This window comes from Danio rerio, chromosome 8 (assembly GCF_049306965.1).
Source record: "Danio rerio strain Tuebingen ecotype United States chromosome 8, GRCz12tu, whole genome shotgun sequence".
NCBI lineage: Eukaryota > Metazoa > Chordata > Actinopteri > Cypriniformes > Danionidae > Danio > Danio rerio.
This window is the reverse complement of record NC_133183.1, coordinates 43,022,826-43,047,801: the sequence shown is the minus strand read 5'-3', so window position 1 is coordinate 43,047,801 and position 24,976 is coordinate 43,022,826. Positions and strand designations below refer to the sequence as shown.

General features: G+C 35.6%; 1 protein-coding gene across 2 annotated transcripts in view; it reads right to left on the bottom strand.

The window, feature by feature from the left end:
- Positions 1 to 24,976, bottom strand: part of glt1d1 (glycosyltransferase 1 domain containing 1) — a 93,856-nt gene that overhangs the window by 3,914 nt on the left and 64,966 nt on the right. Inside the window, exons 9-12 of one of the 2 annotated variants that reach the window (XR_012384672.1) lie at positions 21,027 to 21,070; positions 20,583 to 20,703; positions 20,436 to 20,512; positions 17,127 to 17,225 (exon numbers count right to left, since the gene is read on the bottom strand). Coding sequence is in view for 1 of the 2 variants with exons in the window: in XM_005167246.6 (XP_005167303.3) it covers positions 17,127 to 17,225; positions 20,583 to 20,703; positions 21,027 to 21,070 (264 nt within the window). In the remaining variant the exon portion in view is untranslated. The remainder of the gene's footprint in view (positions 1 to 17,126; positions 17,226 to 20,435; positions 20,513 to 20,582; positions 20,704 to 21,026; positions 21,071 to 24,976) is intronic. The other variant, XM_005167246.6, reaches the window with a different exon arrangement.

The window sequence follows — 24,976 nt, the reverse complement described above, 5'->3', positions numbered from 1 at the left end:
GTTAGTCAGATCACGTTTATATGTTCTTCTTAATGCCAACTGTGTAAATAATCATCGATGAGATGCTTAAGATAAGCCGTTGTTTGTTTACCTTCAAGCTTTGCGTGTGCCTGTGAAACAGCCTGTGAGCGCCTGCACACGCACATATTATGAACATCTCGACATGCGAAAGTGATCCTGCGAAAGTTGTTCACAATATTGATCATCCACAGAGTTTGTAATTTAGTCAAATGTTTACAAATACAAGCGCAGCCGTTTAAAGCTCATTTGTGGTGAATGATGTCAGAATTTACCGGTATTTTGGAATGGATGTGTAAATGCTCTTTTCCGGAAAATTTCCGTAACATTTTCGCCTGTGTGAACAGCGCTTTTTTGAATATACCGGTAAAGTCGTTCCGGAAATTTTCTAGATATTTACCGGTATCACTGTGTGAAAGGGGCTTATGTTACATAACTGCCCCCTGCTGGCCATGTATTTCTTGTGTTAGACTACGTTCCGCTTTATTGCGGTTTACTGCGGAGACGGCGTTTTTTCTTTAAATCACTCGCGCATTCTAAGTAGCCATATCTGTACTAATAACATGACCAGTATTTCCATGCATTTAAAAAAAAGGGGGTGATCTAAATATTATTATAAACTAAATCATTAAAGACCTCTCGCTGACAAAAGGGCAAAACCTAATAGTGGATAGTGGACTGAAGTATAAAAAATGTTAATTAATTGTGTTTATATACATGATCTAACCTGCAGTCTATAAGTATGTAGGAAAAATTAAACCTGTGTTATTTAAGGACAGCTAAATTACTCTTGTCAACCGCCTGTGTTGTCACTTTGTATTCAACCTGACTTAAAGCACTTTCAGCTTCCATATAGACTCCCTGCTGTTTCCTCTTCTCCACGTGGATCATGGGAGACTGATGTTAAAGTTGGCTTCACGCTGAGGTTATAGGCAGGGTATAAACTGCTCTTTCAGCTCAGCTGGATGACAGAAGCCATGAGAAAAAGCCAAAGAGTTTTTGTGTCATATGAAAGAGCGGGACACAACGTGAGGCCTCAGCCATCGGCACGTCATGCCATGATGAAATCAAAGTGTAAATGTGTGTGTTTGACAGAGATGGGGCCTGCTGAGATGAGTCTGGGCTCTTTATGAAGGCAACTTCAATTTGGATGAAGTTTGGGTCAGGTTATTTGAGATATAGAGCTGGATTAATATGCAGGCTAATGTAGTCAAGTGCAACACTGAGTTTACATTACTCTTTCCAGGATTCTGGGCACATTTCAAGCATTTTTCATAAATTTTCCTTAATCTACAATGTCCATTATTCATCTAAAGTATTGCAAACTGCTTAAATATAAAGGAGAAGTTGTGAATCCATTACTAATTGTTCTTTAACATTGTTAATTTTTTTAAAACAATGGAGTTTACATTTTCCATGACATAATCAATTATTTATGTATCCAAAACATATTATACAATGCAATGAGGCAAGAATAAAAAAAAAAAAATAACCCTCAGTTTCCTGCCAGAATAGTCACATGCTTTTTTCTATCAGACCTGTACCGATTATGCCTTTTATTTTGGAACTTCTTAATGTATTATTGCTGTTGGATGTTTCATGCATTTGCTACTTAAAACTCGCCAGAGTAAATGCAAAAAAATAAAATAAAAAGTCACTTATAATTTCAAGCTAGTTGACGCTGAATGTATACAGTGATTCTGAGACAGTCATAAATGGGTATTGTGGGGGTTTTTAAGCATATTTTCAAGACTAAATGTTCATAAAAACGCATAAACATATACATCCATATTTGGAGAATAAAAAAAAATAGGTAAAAGAAGTTTTATCTACACTGTAGAAAATTTCCAGATTTTCACAACATGTTACAGTAATTTTTCACAGTAAATTACATTAGTATAACTTTACAGGATTTAACTGTAAAACTTCACAGTAATATGTTGTATTCATAATTTAATTGTGAAATGAATGCAGGTAGCATGATAATAGCAAATTACTGTAAAAAGGGCTATATCTTTTGCATGTTAATTCAAACTCTTTTTATTTCATTTAACATAGACATTGAACCTTTATGCTAGTATTGGCATTTTTTGATATTTAGAAATAACAGAATGTTATTGCAGCCCCAAAAAATGATTTGGCTACATCTTCAAAAATAACTTGAAAAAAATCCTCCTGTTTTAAAACGACACGAATGTCATAGTAAATTTTCATTTTTAGGTGCACTGCACCTTTATTTAATTGTATAAGGTTAACATGCAAATATGAAATAATTTTTAATGAACATAACTTGAAAACCAAAGACAAAAGTCAGGGTAAATGTCAGAATGACTAGCCGAGGAAAGCCTGCTTCACAGTGAAATATAGTTAATTCTACAAGAAAATACTGTGAAATCACAGTATTGGACTTAACTCTCTACTGTGAAGTTACACAATATGGCTGCAATTTCACAGTAAATTAGTGTAACAAAATCACAGTAAATTACAGTGAACTACCTCACAGTAATTTGCTGTGAATTTAAGGTAAAAAAAATTAACAGTGTAGGACACAAAAAATGTGCCCGCAATTCTAGAATCAGCCCTATGCATGTTCTTAACCTGACTATGCTTAATAATCACTAAGTGCATATGGTCATTTAAACAAGGGTTTTTCAAACGGTGGGGTGCTTCCCACCAGAGGGGCGCCAGCACCTATTAAGGGGGGCGTGAGACATTGAGACGTGCAATCAAGTAAATTATGATGACAATTTTTATGCGTGTTCTAGAGGGAATAGTATGATTAATGTTAGCTCCACAGCTAACTGCAGGCACCTGTAGAGTTAATGCGTTCCAGTAAAATATATAATAAAATGGACCAGGTGCTTTTTAAAAGTAATGAAGGTGAATGAATGACAGTCAAATCGATGTGAGCCATCTGACAAAAAAGTGCCTGTCTGAATCAAAACAGCAGACTACTACATGTACAATTTCTCGACTTTAACTGCAGTTCGGCGGTTAAACTTTTACTCATGAACATTTCATTCATGCTGCCGTGACAAACTGGGGTATTTGACATGAATATGAAGGACTGGTGGAAGAGTTGTTGTTTTTACTGATACAGCAAGTCGCATGGAAACAAAATAAACTTCAGCTTTTCGGGATGTGTGTGTGTGTGTGTGTGTGTGTGTGTGTGTGTGTGTATTCCTTTACTGACAGCCTTGTATGTGGATCTTGTAGGAAAAACATAGCCAAAAGTCGTACATGAGGGTGATAGTTTGATTGTGGTGTTTACTTCAATAATGCCATTAATATATGCACATCTTAATTCCATTTCTGTTTAGTTTAGTTAGGACTTTAGTCGGATTAAGGTAATCAAAAAACACTTTTTACATTGTGACTCTTAATAAGAGTATTGACATAATCATATTAAAGTATTGTTGCCCATGTAAACATACTCAATGTTTGACTCAACCACACCGTCAGGGTGGGAGTGTATTTGAGTGTCTCTCAAAAAATAAATCCCTGATTTAAATGTTAATCCTTTTACTTTTACTGGAGTGTGGTCACAAACATCTTTGGCATTAAATGGTCATCACAGCGAGATTTGTGTCCCTTATATCAATTTCATGCAGCTTTTCATGTCTTGTCTGGACCAAAAAGGTCCGCACTAACATACCAAATGGATGGCAGCTGACTGAAAACAGGGTGTGCACCCACATCCATTTTTCAGAAAATATTTTAGAAATGTAGCACAGTTATAGCTTTATAGTTGTTTGGTTACATCACTTCAGTTTTTGCTTCCACATTCTAAATCATAGCTGATTATCCAATCTGAACGCTGTCTTCAGCTAATGGCCAATGTCGATTCTACATGCCGAATCGGGGCAACTGGCTCCAACGTTAACCTGATAAGAGGCAACGTGTGAAATACATCAAACCAACTAGCCAGATTGATGCTGACCAACAGCCCAACCAAGTGCAACAGCCAACCAAGTCGGCCTCAAACAAATAGCTCCTATTGCTGATGATACACAGAGCAACTTTTTGGTCATTGTTGCGAAGCGATATCGCTTGGCTACTTTTCTACTAAGAATACAATACATATTGTATCTGTAACCCATTGCCCTGATTAGTTACCCCATGTCTCACCTAGTTGCCTATTTATAGCATCATTTCCCAAAGTTGTCCAACAACATTGCTCAAAAAATTATCATCAGGCTATGAACCTCACTTGTGTTATCGCCTCAAGTCAGCTCATGTCTGGTTGCACCTATACTGAAAAGCTGAGCGTAAACACACTAAACGCAAAGCAGCTGACTGATTCTGACTGATGGATTGATAAAACCCAATGGCCGACCGTCAGCTTGATCTGTTTCGGTCCTAAGCACATTCAGTCAGAGCAAACATTTTGCAGTAAAGAATAGAGAAATATAGAGCAAAATCAGATGCTTTCTTGATCTGAAGAATTATGAAAAGAAGAGATCTTGAGAGGATCATTAATGAGTACATAGTTCACATTTCAAATGCAATACTTAATTTTAATATTCAAATTATTACACATTGAGATTAAACCAGAACAAATTCATGTAATAAAGTCTTGTGAAGGCTAGTTACTTGTATTGCTGGGTTATTAAGATTGGAAGTAAACTGGGAAAATAGTCTTGATTTTTGCATGTTTATGTGCAGTTTGTATGTATGTATTTATTTATTTATTTAAGCAGTTTTTAGAGTGAAAGGTACAATACTAATCAAAAGTTTAGGATCAATCAGATTTTTAATTTTTTTTTCCATTGAAGCTTTGATCAAAATATATAGTAATGTTGTGACAATAAAACACAATCTAATATATTGCTGTAATGGCAAAGCATCATTAATCTAGCCTTCAGTTGCACAAAGACTTATTGTTATTGATGTTGAAAACAGTTCTGCTATATTTTTAAATGTGACAAAAGTGACTGAATCAATTTAATGCATGCAAGGAACTAGATCAGGGGTGTCTAAACTCAGTCCTGCAGAGCCGGTGTCCTGGAGAGTTTAGCTCCAACCCTAATCAAATACACCTGAACAAGCTAATCAAGCTCTTACTAGTTATACTAGAAACTTCCAGGCAGGTGTGTTGAAGCAAGTTGAAGCTAAGATCAGCAGGACACCGGCCCTCAAGGAACGACTTTGTAAGTGTATTGTTATTGCACATAATCATCAGAGATCTTTAAAGCCTTAACAAGGCTCTTTGTTTTGCAATACAGAGTCCAGTCTTAACCTCTTATTTAGCTTCTTACAAAGGCAAAGGTCAAGGCTAAGCACAGCACACAGATGTGTCTCATGCTGGACATGGCTAAACTAATTACAGTGGGAAAATACTATTTAATTTAGTACGGGACAACACATTTCAGCAGTTTGTATAGGTATTTTTGATTATATTAATCTGACATCTGCCAGATCTAATATTTTCTGTGCAGACTAGGGTCGTTTTTCCTAGTAAGTGAGTCTAAATTAGGTGCAATGACATTAATTATTATTATATAATATAGCTTATATATTTTACTGTTCATTTAATATGTTTGAATGACTTTTATTACAAATAAATCTGTTCATTTTGTACACATTAAAAAAAAAACTAAATGGTAGCAAAGCAAAATGCGGTTAATAAATATTTCTCATCCACCAAAACTGCAAGAATCACTGGAAACTTGGGACCTTGAGAACAAATTAAAATTTTTAAATGCATTTAAATATGTCATTTTAAATTGAAATAATAATAGGTCACAATATTAAAGTTTGATATGTTAATAAACAGTGCTACAGGTGCTGTTCAAAGAGCAGTATACATAGCACCCAGCCTTCGGTCAGTAGAGCGCACTGTGAGAAGAGGAAATTGTTCTCTAATCTCTAAAATGGCGTGCTTTGTAGGTTGTTCAACTGTTGAACAGATGGCCAAACGATGAACCGTCATCCAGCCGTGTATCATCCACAGCTCACTGATGTCATCACAACAGTTTCACATGCAAAGCTGAATGACGGTCAGGTCTCTATGTTCACTGCACATGAAAGGGGCCCTAGATTATAAAGACTGAACCACAGACAATTGTAAGAAAGTGGTCTGCTCTGATGAATCAATATTCCTGGTGCATGATGTCAATAGCTCTGTTTGCAGATACATTGATTACTGAACACTTCCACAAAAGTTAAGTGCACTCATTCTTTATCAGAATAACTGCGGGATAATAACCAACCAGGCGTCTAAAAGTGGTCCCTTAACTGAGATAACATGACTGTCAGGTGTTAGCCAGGTTTATTTCTAATGTGCAGCAAATCTTTGCAAAGTTCGCCAAAAAAAAAAAAAAAAAAAAACAAAAAAAAAACAAATGTGAACTAGGTGCATTTCCATCAAGTTGATAGAGCAGCTTACTTTACAGACCCCTAGTTTTTCACGATTCCGCAATCAGTGAAATCAATGCAAAATCAACAAAATGTCGCAAATTTTTGTGATCCTGCAAAATTCTTAATTAAATACAAAATAATTGCAAATATTGTAAATAATCTTATAAAACATCAAATTCCAAACCATATAATTGAATTATATTTGTTTCAGTTAGCAATTTTTTGTTTTATGTGACTTATAGACATTGCGTACGCAGCGCATGTGATGTATTGGAGTATCTCTGGAAAAGTGACATCTCACCAGCACCCTCACAATCATTACATTACATGGAAGTAGGGGATTGTTTTGCAGCCTGTACAGTAAGCAGACGCGGATGAAGCAGGAGTGATTTACATGAAGTCAATGCGAAGATGCCATTAGGCATCCTGTGGCGCAAATTAGGCGTTTTGTGTGTTTGACGTGCTACAGGCTGCAAACGTGACCGAACTGAAGGACATTATTGTTGCTTTACATGTATGGCTGGTAATATGGTTAGCGTAAAATCGATAAATATTTTCAATTAATTATTTTCCTGCAAGGAAACAAGAGAAAACCCTTCCCTGCCATTGACAAGTTCTACGGCAATCCGTGTTTTAGGTGTCTTAAAGGGCCATGACATCCCCCACTTTCGGTTAAAGTCTACTTCAGAATTTTTTCAAAAGATGCATGAGGCTGGAGTGGGCGTGGCCAGCAGGGGAGAACGTGAGCGAACGAAGCTAGCTCACAAAATGAGACAAACCATGAGGAGACGCATGAGTTTATAGTTTACAAAGTTAAAATGCAAAGAAATGAACAGTGATTTAATGCCCTGCTACATTTGTTATTCGTAATTTCATATACACATAACCACAATTTATATCATTATAAAGATAAGTGTGTTCATGTAAACCCTATAAATGAGGACTTCTCTCTCAATCCCCGTATCCAGCAGACTCAGTGGAGCAGGTCTCCTGACCTGTCTATTTTGCTTTATATTGCTGGTAATATAGAGGATTTAGGCAAACACAGCAGCACGGCGATGTGTCTGAATGTGAACAAACTCCTGATAAAAGACAGCGTCCGTCTCTAATTCTCGTGCTGCTCTCCCGACAAAAATGCTAGCAGCACACACACAGATTTTATGATCGGCCCTGACAGGATCGCGGGGGAAAACATGCAACAAACCCCGTGGATCATGGAAACAAACGCATATGAGCCTTTATGAACGGCTAAATACTGTGTGCCCGTGCCCGTGCCGTACGTCCGTGACGTGTCTTACAGCTCGGGCTTGACTCTGGCAGGTCTGGCAGGTCTCATGAATAATTAAGCAGCCGGCTCTTCTCATAGGATAAGAAACTCCGCTATGAATAATAATGAGAAACCGACGCGTCATCACTTGCAGTTCTGCGCTACGTCGCCAATTTTGATCCCGCCCCAAAAATCATTTTATACCCGGAAGCTAAGATTTGCTGACAAAAGCTCAAAATTATCCAGTTTTCCCCACAATTAAAGCTGACAGGTGCTAACATTGTCTTAACTGATGCTCAACACACACAAATCTGTTAATATAAAAAAATAAAGTTCTCCAGGGTGTCCTGAACCTTTAAGATAAGTGAAGCCCTAACACATATCCTAAGTGAGGTACATGTCAGACTCTCCGGGGAGTGAAATCTGAGAGAAAGGAAGATTGTGGATAAAAGAGAGCTGTACAACCTACTTTTGGTTTAATCCCTACCATTTTAGATCTGTTTTAGGCCAAAATAAAGAAGCTTTATTTGTGTCATTGTCATCATGTCAGATTGCACACCTAACATAGTAGGCTACCTAATATGGTAAATAATATAGTAGTAGTATTTATAACCAAGTAACCAACAGTAAATAAGGCATCATCAGTTCAATAGTCACATGGGTGTAATATACACTACAGTACACCAGAGTTTATTCAGGAAATGTGATTCATCTTCCATACAAAAGTACAAAACATTTTTATGAATTAAAGGATTTTAATTTAAAATTCACAATTGTCATCACTCGTTTCTAATGTAATATTTTTTTAAAAAGTGCATTAACGTCTGCACCAATAGCCTAGTGCAGGGGTGCTCAACCCTGTTCCTGGAGATCTACCTTCCTGCAGATTTCAGTTGCTACCCATATTAAATACACCTGAACCAATTAATTAGGACCTGAACACCACTTGATAATTACAGGCAGGTGTGTTTGATATGGGTAGCAACTGAAATCTGCAGGAAGGTAGATCTCCAGGAACAGGATTGAGCACCCCTGGCCTAGTGGTTAAGTGGGTCAACATATAGCACTGAGGTGCTCACGGCAACCTGAATTAGATTTTTTTTTGAAGGATCCTTTGACGATCCCTCCCCTCTGTCTCTCCTCCCATTTCTGTCTCCACTCAACTGTCCTATTGACCTTATTCTGCAATGTGGAAGTTCGCTTGTTTCTGCGTTGTTTTAGAACTTCCAATTCAGTTGCCTTTAAGAGAAATTAATAACAAATGCAAGGAATGGTGAAACTGCTTGCTCTAGAAACAAGTGTTTATGACAACACATTAAAAACATAAGATAATATAATTACAAAACATAAGTTTGAAACATCAAGCAGCTGTTTTTATGGCTAAAAATGAATGGAAGGGAATGAGACCTGAAGTCTTGAGCCGATAAGGTTCCAATGGCAGTACCCCTTCAAGTCAAGTCAAGTCAAGTCAAGCTTTATCCGCTTGTTAAGTGGTGACGTGTTCGTGACGTATGTAATACTGTTTCCGGGTCCAAGCTGCCATTCACTTGGAGAAAGAGTGGAGAAATCATTCGTTTATGATCACTTTTTATTCATGTGGCACATTAAAGTTAATTTTATATAAAGTCATAGTGTACACAACAATCTCTGGGCTTGCTGCATAACAAATGCACAATATAAATTATAAATTAACAATTTATAAAACAATGAATTACTTTCTGGCCATCGGATATTAGGCATGGACATATATATTGCGATCGTGACTTTCGAAAGTATTAAATCGCTTTGTAAACGTTTATTATTACCATTTCATGAATCTCCCCATTCAGTTGAATAGAGCGCTTGGACCTGGAAGCCGCTTCGCGTGACGTCACACTTAACAAGCGGATTGTCACTCCACTACATGTGTGAACATACAGAAACAAAATGTTGTCTATTGCACACAACAGTGGACATAAGGGCTTTTAAAAAAACAAAAACACTATGCATATCAAACATATACTATAAGATACTTAACTATACACATAAGACAGGCTATACAAGTACTTCTACATGAGACTGAACAATGTTGTGCAAGATATTGTGCAAGAGAGGTTTTAAAGGTGAATATAGTGCAAAAGAGGTATTTAAGGTTTAATACTGTGCGATAGTTATTTAAGGTTGAAGCAAGCAGTGCAACATGATTGTGGTACATTTATAGTAAACATTACAGGGAGCCCACTCACCTGTATGAAGCACAATTTGAAATGCACAAACGTTTCCAAGAAACATGGAGTTATTAAGAAAGTATCTATAGTACAATAAAAAAAAAACAAGTACATTATGTACATTTTGTACATAAAAATACAAGTTCAGTACAATAAAGGTGAAATGCCCATTAAAAATGATAAATTATTTGTGCATTAAAAGGTGTGGGATGAAAACCCAGATATTGAAGCCCTATAGATTGCTTTAGCTGCTAGTTCTGCTTCTAATAGACTGTTAGATGCATCTGACACTGTGAATCACCAGATTCTTATATCCACCCACCCTCTCCTTGATGGGCTATACAAAGCACATCAGCTGGTCACGGTCCTCCTCTGGGATCAGTTATTGGACTCATTCTCTCCTCAATTTACATCACATTTCTGAGACCCATAATTTGATCACATTTATTTTTTTCACAACTCATGCCAACAACACACAGTTTTATTTTGTTCAACTAGGGGATCCAATGATAGATGCATGAATCTCACACTGCCCGGAGAACATCTCTGCATTGATGATCATCACCTACAGCTTAATCTTTCAAAAATGGCACTACTTGTCTTCCTGTAACTCCAGCGGTGCATTATATTTGCACTATCCAGCTGGGGAAATAATCCCTTCTAATTCAGTCAGGAATGCTGGAGTGAACTTTGATGACCAGCTGTCCTTCATGGATAATGTAGCAAACACAGCGCGATTTACACTGCACAACATTAAAAGGCCAGACCGTTTTCATGGAGCATGCTACACAACTTCGGTCACAATTTTATTTGATGGTCCGTTTGTTGAATTTAAATGACATTGCATCTACTTGTGAACTAATTCTCATTAGATTATAAGTAGACTGTTAGGTTAGGGTTAGGGTTAAGGTATGTGTAAACATGTACTTGCAAAGTTTCTTATAGTCAGTTAAATGTCTGTTTAGCAGCAGTATCAACAGATATTAAGCAGACAGTCTACTAATACTCAAATAGACCATCAAAATAAAGTGAAACCACAATTTCTTTTCCAAGCACTTGTGATTTGCAGACTGGTTTACTGCCATACTCTTCAAGCTGGACTTTCACCATGCACTTTTAAACTTTTAAACTGGACTTTTAAACTTTTAAACCTCCACAAACACTAGCTATGTTTTCATCCACCTATTTTTTGCACATTTTGGATATAGTTTGGACAAGTTTTGAAAATGCGCATAAAAAAATGTATGAACTGAGTAGGGTAAACTTTTACTTTATAAGAAAAGATGTAGATAAACTATGATGGAAACACTTTTACAGAACAAATTCCAGTATGCACAATTGAAAAAAGTCTTGTGATTTTCTTATATGAAATCATGTGATGATAAAAATGTGTGTGAATGGACAAATCAGCAGGCTGAGCACATTATAAAACATCTGAAATGTTGTTTTGGTCATTCTAAAATGCCTAAACCATTTCAGTATTAGTGTTATTATATTATTAATGACCTCCAAAACTGTCAAAAGCATCTGTGCTCATGGCTTGAAATTTCACCAGGTGTTCATTGCACTTCAACATTGCTTCAAAGGTGCCAGTCATTTATTAAATGAAGAAAAGATAAATTCAATCATTCAATTTCTTGTTGGCTTAGTCCCTTTATTAATCCGAAGGTCGCCACAGCAGAATGAACCGCCAACTTATCCAGCAAGTTTTTTACACAGCGGATGCCCTTCCAGCCGCAACCCAGCGCATAAATTTAATTAGAATTTTTGGATGGAAACATAGCTACTGTCTTCGAGTAACATTCAAAAGAGATTTTCCAGTATTACTTGTTCACAAGTGACCAAATTGCTTAGGACCCTAATACATTTCCAATATGCTCACTAAATACAAACCTAACAGATCATTTATATCATTCAAAGAAGGGTGAATCCTCCTTTAGCTACCCTGCTGCTGGAACCAGCTTCCAGAAATGATCAGATGTGCTCCAACATTAAGCACATTCAAATCAAGACTGAATACACTGTTAAGCTGCACATTTACTAAATGAGCACTGATTTCCTTCTGTCTGTCTTTTTCCAATTTTTATTATTATTTTTAAACCTGATTTAACACATTTTTAATCATAATAATAAAATAATATAAATTAATAAAATAATAAAATTGTGTTTATTTAATTTACTAATTTTATTTATTTTATACTTATTATCATATATTGCCACACCGAATTAGCAGCGTGTTTTTTGGTTTGTTTTTTATTTTTATTTTTTGGTGATGGCAGCACCTCTCATATGAAGAATGAACTCACATGAATTGTTCAGGTGATTTTTTTCAGACTTCAATAGAGTGTAAAAATCTTGCTGGTTCTGTGAGTCTCGTCTATCAAATTTAAACTTTGTTTTGTATCTTCTATTGGATTCGAGTCAGGTGATTGGCTGGACCATTCTACAACTTGATTTTCTTTCTCTGAAAACATTTGAGAGTTTCCTTAGCTGTGTTCTAGATCATTGTCTTGCTGAAATGTCAAGCCTGGTTTCATCTTTGTCATCCTGATAAAGTAGATGTTCGACTGAAGCAGCTTGCAAAAAACAGAAATGTGCGCACATCTAGAAAATCTTGAAGGCAGGTGCACGATCAAAAAACAAACATTAGTAGCAAAAGATTCAAAGTAAATCGGCACACTGCCACTTTAGCTCTCAAAAATTTTTTAGTGTCAATATTACAAAATCACAACGTTTCGACCGACATGGTCTTCATCAGGTAAAGCGTTGCAAATGGAAGTCCTCCAGAAATAGTCAAACAGCTCTACACAGCACCTGCAGTCAATTATCACAATCAGCTAACAAGCCGGTAAACAGGAACATTTGCATACAATAATATACATCTAACAATATGAAAAGCATGCATACCATTACAAACAGACATTTAAAATACAAATACAAATTCTCACCATAGAATTCAAATTTGTAGAATTTATAGAATTTGCATTTGTATTTTAAATGTCTGTTTGTAATGGTATGCATGCTTTTCATATTGTTAGATGTATATTATTGTATGCAAATGTTCCTGTTTACCGGCTTGTTAGCTGATTATGATAATTGACTGCAGGTGCTGTGTAGAGCTGTTTGACTATTTCTGGAGGACTTCCATTTGCAACGCTTTACCTGATGAAGACCATGTTGGTCGAAACGTTGTGATTTTGTAATATTGACATAAAAAAAATTTTGAGTGCTAAAGTGGCAGTGTGCCGATTTACTTTGAATCTTTTTCGACTGAAGCAGCTGACATTAATTTACAATGATGAAGGACAGAGGGTTGCTGAAGAGTTACTGGAACTACTATAGATTTCAGCTGCTGTCTGGGCTTTCGCCGCATTTCTACACCTTCCATTCTTCATGTGTTTAATGCTTTTATCCTGTGTCATTTCTTTTTATTACACATAATTTATTTTGTTTTATTTGCATATATGGATTTCTTTGGTTGTTACCAAAATCCTGTGGAAATTTCTAGTCTACAGCACCTTTAGAAATATGTTTTTAGAGAAAAATTGTAATGTGTCAAATACTTATTCTCCCTATAAAACTATAATAGTTCTTCGCTGATGCTAAAATAGCATTGCCTCAAACTGTTCGACCTGCTAATGTGTTATATTTAATTGGTATTTTCTTGTGTGAAAATAGCCGTGGGTTTGTCACTGTGTAATAGCATTAAGTGCATTTTACCATACAACAGTAATGCATTAACTCCTTCAAATGTCAATATGCAGCACACTGACCTACTGATCAAAACCCCCCGCTGAGAAGAAGAGAGGCTTGCGTGTTTACTCTGTCGTAGCACAGCTCTTTGCATTATGGCTCAAAGGTTAGCATATGTCACAGGTGTACACAGGGGCACATGGCGTGTCCACATGGTCACAATCACACCGACTCGTATAAATACATGTCAAAGCTTTCACAAATAATTTTCATTGATTCTCTAGAGGCTTGAGATTTTCGCATCTGCTTTTGCTTTTAATACAGTAGAGAAACGCATGATAAAGGACGGCAGGAAATTGTGCAGATGAGCAGATTGGTTTAGGGATAGAAGGTTTGCCCTGTGGCCTTTTAAGCTGCCTTGGGCTCCTCTCAGCCGTTTAGCATGGCGGTACAATAAACGCTAAGTCTGTCTGTTCCCCCTAAAGACTCAAAACAGGTTCAAGCTTAGACACCAGCGGATAGAGATGCTGCTAAGAAGAGGTTGTCGATATTACTCTCCCTTTAACACCAATGTTTTAGTGCCAAAGAAGATTTTAAATATTTTTTTTAAACAAAGTTTAGTTTAAATACAGTAATATTTTTGAAAACGTCCAAGCATACCATGTACACATATTTGATTTCCTAAAATGTATGAAACTTTTGTTTAATCATTTCTTATGTTATACATAATACAGCCCCAAATCAGAAAAGTTGGCATGGTATGGAAATTATTATAAATAATAATAATAATAATAATAATAATAATAATAATAATAATAATAATAATAATAATTAAATAAATAAATATTTGATTTCCCAATTTACTTTGACTTGTATTTTCATTAATATAAAATATTTCATGTATTGTCTAATCAACTTCATTTCATTTGTAAATACACATTCTTTCCTGTCATCAAGACCTGCAACACATTCCAAAAAAAAAGTTGGTACAGGAGCAGTTTATAGCTAGCAATCGGGTAAATTGGTTAAATAATGATGTGATTTGAAACAGGTGATGTCAACAGGTGATTGTAATTATGATTTGGTACAAAAGCAGCATCCAAGAAAGGTCTAGTCCTTAAGGAGCAAAGATGGGCCGAAGATCGGAATATTATAAAATATTAGGTGGATTTGCCAAAACATTTGAGGAGTTTCCCTGCAAAGTCTTGCATACTATTCCGAACAGCAGGTGTTGAGAATGGCACGTAAAAAAGTAAACACCCCTTGAGCAGATATTTAGAGTGGATGCCCCTTGGGCTACTTCTAAGGACAATAAGATGTTCCACAAATCGTTATAAATTTACTTTTGTGCTTGATGCAATCTGGTTACGTTATAAATGTAGTTAACAAATGGATTATTATTTATTATTACTACTTATTTAATTATTTTTTCCTCAGTTTTTTGTTTGTGTACTTGATCTTAAGTGTTGGTGTTTATTGTGTTAAGTGTCATTTTTGCTATTTGTGAAGCACCACCATGTCAGAATAAATTGCCCAAAGGGGATCAATCAAATTTTTAACTAAAAGTAAAATATGTAAGAAAATTGTTCAAGGAACAATGTTCCTTAAAGAAAGACAATAAGAAATTTGGATATTTCACGTTCAACAGTTTGAAAGAATTTTAGTGCATAAAGGACAAGGCCACAAGCCTAAGCTAAACTATCATGATCTCCAATCCCTTGGGTGGCACTGCATCAAGAATCTTCATTCATTTATAAGTGATATCACCACATGGGCTCAGGAGTACTTTGGCAAACCTTTATCAAGTACCACAATATGCAGTTGTTACATACACAAATGACAGTTAAAACTGTACTGTATTGAAAGGAACCCTTATGTTAACAGTGTCCAGAAGCGCTGTCAACTTCAGAGGCATCTGGTAAGGTCCATCACACAGTGAAAAACATGTACTGCGTTCAGATAAATCAGTATTACAGGAATTTTCGGGGGAGAAATGGATGCCATGTGCTATGGACCAAAGAAGAAGAGGATCATGCAGACTGTTACTCAAGTCCAAAAGCCAGGGTCTGTCATGGTATGGGGTTGTGTCAGTGCCCTTAGCAAAGGTAACTTGCACTTCTGTGATTGCACCATTATTGCTAATAGATAAAAAAAAGTAGATATAGATTTTAAAGCAGAATAAGCTGCCTTCAAGAAGACATCTTTTCGAGAGAAGCCCATGCATATTTCAACACCACATTTTGCACACATTACAAAGTCCTGGCTACGGAGAAAGAGGATACAGGTATTTTACTGGCCTGCCTGAAGTCCCAACCTGTCTATAATAGAAAATGTGTGGTGCATTTTAAGTGCAAAACGCGACAATGAGAACCCTGTACTGTTGCCTACCTCAGGATAAAATTACACCTAAAACATTTCATCACTTGGTGCCTTCAGTCCCTAGACTTCTTTTAAGTGTGGTGAAAAGGAATGGCACCCTTGTAATCTAATGTAATGTAATGTGTATTTATATAGAGCATTTATTGTGTATGGCCTTACACCCAAAGCACTTTACAACCATTAGGGGGGTTTCTTCACACCACCACCAGTGTGCAGCATCAACTTGGATGATGCAACAGCAGCCACAGGACAACGACACCAGAGCACTCACCACACACCAGCTATTGGTAGAGTGGAGAGACAGTGATAGAGCCAATTCAATTCATTAGGAGGCCATGATGGGTAAGGGCCGATTGAGGGACTTTGGCCAGGACACCGGGGTTACACTCCTAATCTTTACAAGAAGTACAAGAAGTGTCATGGGATTTTTAAGCCCACAGAGTCAGGACCTCCGTTCGACGTCTCATCCTTACAAAGTGGTAAATGCTTTACTGTTCCAACTTTTTGTAAATGTGTTGCAGGAATCAAAATTTAAATAAGTGTTTATTTTGAAAAAATAAAATAAATAAAACTAATGAGGAACACGTTAAACAATGTTTGTTGTATTGTTTGCTAAGAAATACAATGAATCACAACCTTCTTTTTTATTTGCATTTTTCTATACTGTCCCTTTTTTAAATTTGGAGTTGTAAACATCCACAGCACAAACACATATTATGTTAAAACAAACATTTTTTTGCCCAGCACCATTTGTAATAATCTTCCTTCCAGTCTCTTATTATAAAAGCATGTTCACATTCAAAGTATATTCAAATGTTCCTGAATAAAAGACTGTTTTGTGTCTCTATTAACCAATCACAACATGGTAAACACAAATATGCACAGAATTAGTCTGACGATCCTTAACATAAAATTGGAAAGATATTCAGAAGTGAAACATTTGAATGTGTTAGCTGTAAGCCTACAGAAGACTATAATAATGTCATATTGATTACTTTTATAACAATTTACACACATTCTATAGAATAAAGCCGTGTAAACATTCTAATAAAATCCATTTTGATGGTCTACAAAAGAAAGTGTTTGCATCAGCTTTAGTAAAGTGGCAGAATGTTCACTGTATCATGTACTAAACTCAAAGAAAGATCTAAAATAAATTGGATTTTATTGTGATCACATTTAATCACCTTCTTAAATCTTACCTGAGGGCTGGAGTACAGCAGTCCTGTGACCTGATGCTCAACAATTGCAGCATTTCCAGGAACATCCCTCGCTAAAACAGGCAAACCTAAATCCATTGCCTAAAACAGAGCAGATTGCAATATATTAACTCTGCACAACACATTTACATTGATTCATTTTCCAGGTGCTTTATCCTAAGCGACTTAAGGGCATTCAAGGTATTTTATCAGTATATGGATTTCCTGTGAATTGAATCCACTATCATGACATTGCAGGATCAGCTATACAGGGGAATTCACTGAAAGATAGCAATCAGGCATTATAAAGTAAATCAGATGGACTGCACTCATGCATTTGTCATTGTGACATATTGTCCATATCAATGCAGGATTGTTCACATATGTGAGATAATCAAACAATATGAAACTATTGAGGGAAATATACTGTAACAGCTACTTAGCACATTAATCCCACTGTGGGTTGAGATAATCTGGCCATTCTGAATACACAGATTAAAAAGATCCTCATGGTGATTATGTGTTCATAATATCCTATCTAATACTGAGCAAAACAAACAGAATCAGAGCTGGTGTAAGTGATTCCTTTGCTGCTAGCGAGATCAGATATTTACAATTATGATAGTTTCAGACAGCTTTCTTTTAGACAAAGAAAATGTCAATGGTGTGTTCACACTTGGCAGATTTGGGTTCATTTAAATAGACTCTGGGGTGATTCATTTGAATTGAAGTTAAAGGAAATGTTAAACCTATTTCTTTTTTAGTATTATTATTGAAATGTAATTCTTTAACATAAGTTTTGATCATTTTAATATAATAATCGTACATTTTTAATATGATTTACCCAAGCTCAAGGCATCCTCGTTGTACTCTCTTCTGCCAGACATACACGGATGGGGATGGTTTTACATTTTATCCTGGCTCTTCCTGTATAATGGTATAGAGTTGTGTCCATTTTTAAGCCTTCAATTATGTTTCAATATGTCGTAAACCTAACCGATAAAACACCAAGGGGTTAACACATGTCTTGTAAAGTGGATCAATGTGTTTTTATGACAAAATATGTCTAACGTTGCATTATGAACTTAAATCACTGACTCTGAGGGGCTGCCGATTGGGTGTTTCTTGGCTGATTTCTGACTCAATGTATGAGAGATTTGCCTTGAACGTTCTGAGAATAGACACATCTCATGGGAACCACTTATCACACAGTTTGTTTACCACAGAAGTCAATGACAAACAAGCAAACTAGTTAGCTTAGCGTTACTGTATAATGTTATACAGTACATTACTCTTACTTTTCTGCTATGAATTTCTCTCACATCATGCATCAAACTTAGAGTCAGAGATCGGCATTGTCACTGATCATCAGATGGAGAATCAGCAGCTGCTGGAAGTCAGTGGTTTAAGATATATTTTAAAGCCTGGGAATATTTTTGCTATAGAAACATACAGTAGATCTGCTTCATTAGACAACGGTCAACTATTCCTTTAACTTGATCCATGTGTGTCTGGTGTAGGGCTGCACAATATCAGACAAATCTTTTGCAATTTGAATAGTTTCAACAGATCAATTTCTCTATTTGGAAATAATTAATAATTTTAGATTGATTGAGATGATTCTGTAGGGAAGGGCATCTGCATAAAATCTATAAAAAATCTACAATCATAGATAACTATAATAAAGAAAGGTACAATTGAAATTAAGTGCTTTATTGTTTTCCTAGTCCAACAGTATTCAGGTACAGTAATCTTTATTTTAATCAAAATAAAAATCTTTTGCTATTATTAATTAAGGTGGTTACAAATGGTACAATTTATTATGCCTGAATGCTTTTAAAATAGATATACAGTCACAGGCCTGAAAAAAGTTTTCATCCAGAACCATTTCATATCCTGCAATGTGGCTATTGTGAATGATCACATTGCGATTTCAATGCTGAAATCTATCTATATTGTGCAGCCCTAGTCTGGTGCTTAATTATTTTTTATTTATTTGTTTTATTTTGTTTTGTATCTTTAGGTTACTTTTTTATTACAATGTGAAATTTGGTCCAAAGCAATTGAAATCATTATTAAATTTAAGGGGATAGTCCAACTACCTGTATATATAAAAACTAAAGTCATTATTTTATCCCTTTAGGGATGTTCCAATTAAATAAACCCTACCTTTTTAGACTAATTTATACAGTTGAATTCAGAATTATTAGCACTATTAGCACCCCTGAATTATTAGCCTCTTTGTTTATTTTTTCCCCCAATTTCTGTTTAATGGAGAGAAGACCTTTTCAACACATTTCTTAACATAATATTTTTAATAACTAATTTCTAATAACTGATTTATTTAATCTTTGTCATGATGACAGTAAATAATATTTCACTAGCTAGTTTTTAAGGCATTTCTATACAGCTTAAAGTGGCATTTGAAGGCTTTACTAGGTTAATTGGGTTAACTAGGCAGGTTTGGGTAATTAGACAAGTTATTGTATAACATTGGTTTGTTCTGTAAACTATCAAAAAATATATAGCTGAAATAATAATAAGTTTGACCTTAAAACGTTTTTTAAAAAATTAAAAACTGCTTTTGCTGTGCAAAAAAAAAACAACAAAAAAAAAAACAAATAACACTTTCTTAAGAAGAAAATATGTTATAAGACATATTGTGAAAACTTTCTTGCTCTGTTAAACATAATTTGGGAAATACTGGAAAAAAAAAACATTCTAAATTCCGACTTCAACTGTATATACAGATTATATCAAAGGGGACATTTTGGGATACTCATACACCCTCTTTTTAAGCTTGGTACAGATTTTTAATTACTGCCATTATTGGCATTGTATTATATTGCCATTATATTGGCAACAACAAGGAGGAAAAGTTTCAAAATTTAACCTTTTGTAGTGCCAATAAATGTCATATGGGTTTAAAAAGTTTTGAAATAAATGACGACAATTTTCACTTTTTACGAAACTCTCCCTTTAAAAACACAATAATTAACATTTCCTTCAAATTAAATATTTCTCTGCCAGTGTTTTTAAAACTGTTTCCAGTCAAAACCAGCAATTTTGATCACTTTCACAATAAAATCCACAGCAGCTTGTCTCTGCTACAGTAGCTTAAGCATATCTTAGAATCAAGTAGACTGAGCCAAAGCTCGTCTTCTTTACAAAATCAACATTTAATCAATGAGCATTTTTGATTTTTATGCATTTGAATATTTGATAATGGAGTAGGCTTCCATGCGTAAGAAATGCTTCTATTGCTTGATTTTGGATGCAAAGATTTGAAAAGATGTGCGGTAGCATCCCCACCGTATAGCAGTGAAAACATGGACTGCCAAAAACTCAGTCAGTGCCTGGGAACTGTTGTGTCATAAATGACAGAAATGCTGAGGAAAGAGAATCGTCTCATAATAGAATCTGCAATAAAACACATTACATTTGTGTTCTCTGACAAACCTCTAAGATGGCAGCAGACATTCCCTCTGAGAGAGATGAGTTGACCAGAGCAAATGATTTCTGCATGGCAGCATGCAACTCCTCCTGACTCAAATCATCCGCCAGAAACACTCCAACAAATCTACATACAAACACAAATGTAGCAATTACTCATCAATAAATATCCAGGAACAGCATAAAATCAGGGCATTCCATTGTTTTAAAAAGAACATTTAAAGAATACTAGAAATATTAATGATACAGAAACACAAAAAAAGTCACATGGATGCTTCGGGGTGTGTGTGTGTGTGTGTGTGTGTGTGTGTGAGGGGGGGGGGGGGGTCTTTAGTGGCAGTAATAAGAAACTGAGACTTTGAAGATCAAGTACCAGATACTGAAGGAGGAAGATGAAAGTAAAGAAGAGCAGATCAAGGAAGAGGGATGAAGACGTAAGATGATATTTACCTCTTGACACTCTCCTCAACCTCTGCCGTAAACACTGGATCCATCTAAAATGAAATATCAGAATATTATCATCTTGAGGGGCTCAAATACATCACGAAATATATCAAGCATACAATAACATAGATTATTACACAGCTGTCTGGAATAATCGCTACTGATTGGTCAGTCGCAATATACCAGGGTATATTATTTGCAGTTAACAACCTCTAAATAACACAGGCTCATTTGGGAACTTCGATTCACTTTGACCATCAGTAAATACACTAAATTCCATATACTTATAACCTAACCATTTGGACTGTTTTGGACTGATTGGTGGCATCTTGTGAATAAATAATGCAAAATTTAGTGCTTATGCGACATTAATCCACAACGTTACTTTTTGGTTCTGTCAGCTTTGCATTTAATTAAAACATTATTAAACAATTATTGCCAGAACAATGTTGTGTAATGAGCTGCTAAGACTGTCAGGCTATGATATCTGTATAATTGTAATTAAAAAATAGACTAGAAATAAAAAATGTTTAACCCTAGAGCAGCCAAGAAAAAAACTATCCTCCTAGCCTAAAGTCCTCCTGAATTCTGATATTTACAGACCAGTTACATAGGGAAATGTTAATTTCATATGATAAACTAAATATCTTGATAAGCAGATTGATTCTGTGATTAAAGCAAGTTTTTTCAGCTTTGCATTGTCTCTAAAGTCAAGCCCTTCCTGAGCAAGGTTGATCTTGAGAAAGCCATTCATGCTTGTGTTAGTTTGCGTTTGGACTACTGTAATGCACTTTATGCTGGAGTCAACCAGTCGTGTCTTGCAAAATGCTGCTGCTTGCATGTTAAATAACAGTCGGAAAAGTGAACACATTACAATAATTCTCTTCTCCCTCCACTGGCTCCCTGTTAAGTTTAGAATTGATTTTAAACTTTTGATGTTTGTTTTTCATGCAGTCAATGGCCTTGCTCCTACTTATTTATGAAAAATATTGCACATTCACAAACCCAGCAGAGCTTTGTGGTCCGCTGACCAACTTCAGCTTGAAGTCTCTTGGTCAAGATACAAGCAAGTAGGGTGATCATTCTTTTGCTGTGGCAGGTCCTAAACTTTGGAATACCTTTCCTACTGAGCTTCACACAATCCCTGACCTGCCACTTTTTAAAGCCAAGCTTAAGACCCATTTGTTTAAATTGGCTTTTAATGCATAGCACTGACACTTCTTTATGTTTTAATGCTTGTTTTATTTTATTAATGTTTCTTGTATTGTTTTGAATTGTCTGCTTTTTCTGTTGTGCTGTTTAATTTGTTTTTACTTATGTAAAGCACTTTGCTCAACCTTGGTTGTAGTAAAGTGCTATATAAATAAAGTTTGATTAAAGGTTGATCTGTTTTTTGGCAGTTACTTCTTAGGCTTGCATTTGTGCAGTGTTTGTGGATATTTTGTACTTTAACCACTTACTTCACAACTACACCATAATGTGGTGTATTCAAATTAAATTTTTATAAAATTAAAAATAAAAAACACACACATAAACAAACATTCTGACCTAAATTTAATATAAAAGGTTAATGGATATTGGTTTGAATTTTAGAAATAAAATACTACCATCTGAGGTTCAAGAAAAAAAAAAAAACTAGAATTTGTTGTTAAAAAAATAAATCTGTTATATTTCATGATTTAGAAAACTTTCTTACAAATTAATGATACATATTCACTTTATATATAGTTCTACATTTATTCTACAATGCATTAAAATTCTGTATTTTTATTTTTTGTAGTTGTCCGATATATTGTTATTGTTTCCTATTGTTTGTTTGATTTTAGATTTTTATTGTTTGCTTTTTTTTTTTTTTTTTTTTACAATACAATAGCCATTTTTAATGTGCCAAAATAAAAATAAAAAAGCTCCAGATATCTACATGTGCATGTGTGTGTACACTCCATGTCGATTTTGTGTTTTATTATAATAGTCCTCCATTTATTTATGAACACTTTTCAGATTTATGCCATAGATTTTACCAATTTCTATAAAATGCTCTCTGTTGCAGTCATACATATGTGTGTGTGTGGACACAAAATATATATAATTTTTGCTCCAATTTTCGATGGCGCTCTAGAGCCTCTAGGCCTTTGCTAATGCTCTACGCCTTTGCAGAAATGTAAAATATTCAAAATTCATCATGGATTTAAAAATTATTTTGGACAAATAAAAAATATATATGTATTTTTTTAAACAAATAATTATTCCCCAAGCAATAGGGATGTAACAATATTGTAAATACCGTCATACCGCAATAGTATTTTTTTTCAATATTACCATAGGCGAATGACTCAATAAAACTATATTTCTGAGAAAAGTTTGCTTTGGCGAATGAAGCGAACGGGAGATAGCAGGAACTACAATTCCCATCAGCCTAGGCGTGGCCATCATCCTTTGCGGTCTGTTGTCACTACAGATCCAGTGATGCAGAAATGGAGTGTGTTGCTAGTAGGGGGGAAGAAAAAGAGCTGGAAATGATCGAACCTAAAGCGGGTTTTAAATCGGATGTGTGGAAGCATTTCGGTTTCTTTCTAAAAAGATACGAAAAAGGAGAAAAGGTGACAGACAAAGAAAAAAAACAGTATGCAGGCACTGCCAGACTGTGGTGAAATATAAGTCGGGGAATACAACTAAAAACAGTCATGGGGACTGCAGAACACAGCACACTTATTAGATTGATGCAGACATTGACTTGTACCGCAAAGAGACCTCTATCTCACTCATGGCTTGTCCTCTCAAGTGGTGGAAAGACAATACACAACATTACCCACTGCTGTCAACCTTGGCTAAATCATATCTCTCTGTCCCAGAAACCTCAGTCCCAAATGAGAGGGGTTTTCTGTTGCAGGGGACATGCCCAGAGATCCCAGCTTTCACCAGATTATAGTTATATGATAATTTTCCTGAAAAAACCCATCTCTATCTAAGTGAGTTTGTGATTAAATGTTGAATGTGATGAGTTTTCAACAATACTGAATTGAAACTTTATTTTTTTATATGGTTTAATAGTTCCTGTTTCGAAACTTACAGATAAATAGCTAATTTGTATGTCATTGATATGGTCAGTGCTAAGGTAAATAAACACTTTTGGCACTTTTTTCGAGTCTTTTCATTAGTTTTGTTTTTCCTGTAAATTATTCAATAAATACCGTACCGTGCCTTTCATACCGAGGTATTATCGTACCGTGAAATTCTGATACTGTTACATCCCTACCAAGGAACCTTAATGGTGATTTTTTTTACACACCTTTAAAATAACCAAATCAAGGCCAGTTCTTTTTGTGCCATAAGATTTTTTTAGGAAAAGTTGGAGTTTCATGTCCCTGAGAAAAACCCTAGAGCACCCTAGAGCGAGAGAGAGAGAGAGAGAGAGAGAGAGGGAGAGAGAGAGAGAGAGAGAGAGAGAGAGAGAGAGAGAGAGAGAGAGAGAGAGAGAGAGAGAGAGAAAGAATATCCATCGAGTTTGTCCTGACCTCGTGGGGTCACCAATCTCAGTCCTGGAGGGCCAGTGTCCCTCCAGGGTTTAGTTTCAACTTGCCTCAACACACCTGCCTGGTTGTTTCCTAGTATACCTAGTAAGACCTTGATTGGCTTGTTCAAGTGTGTTTGATTGGGGTTGGAGCTAAAATCTGCAGGACACCGACCCTCCAGGAACATGTATGGTGACCACTGCTGTAGAATAAGCATGAAAAGTAACTTGAGGTAATGCTGTGATGAGAAATGAGATGAATGTCTTTTCAGCATTATGCAGAGGTTCGTATGGCTTATCTTTGCTTATAAGCAATAAAGAGCACAAATCCTATGTTGCTGCTTTTCCCTCTTACTCTTTTTTTTTTTTCTCCCTGCCAGTAAAATCCTGTCAATAATACTAAATCACGGCCTGTGGACAAGACAACTTTTCATACTGATCATAA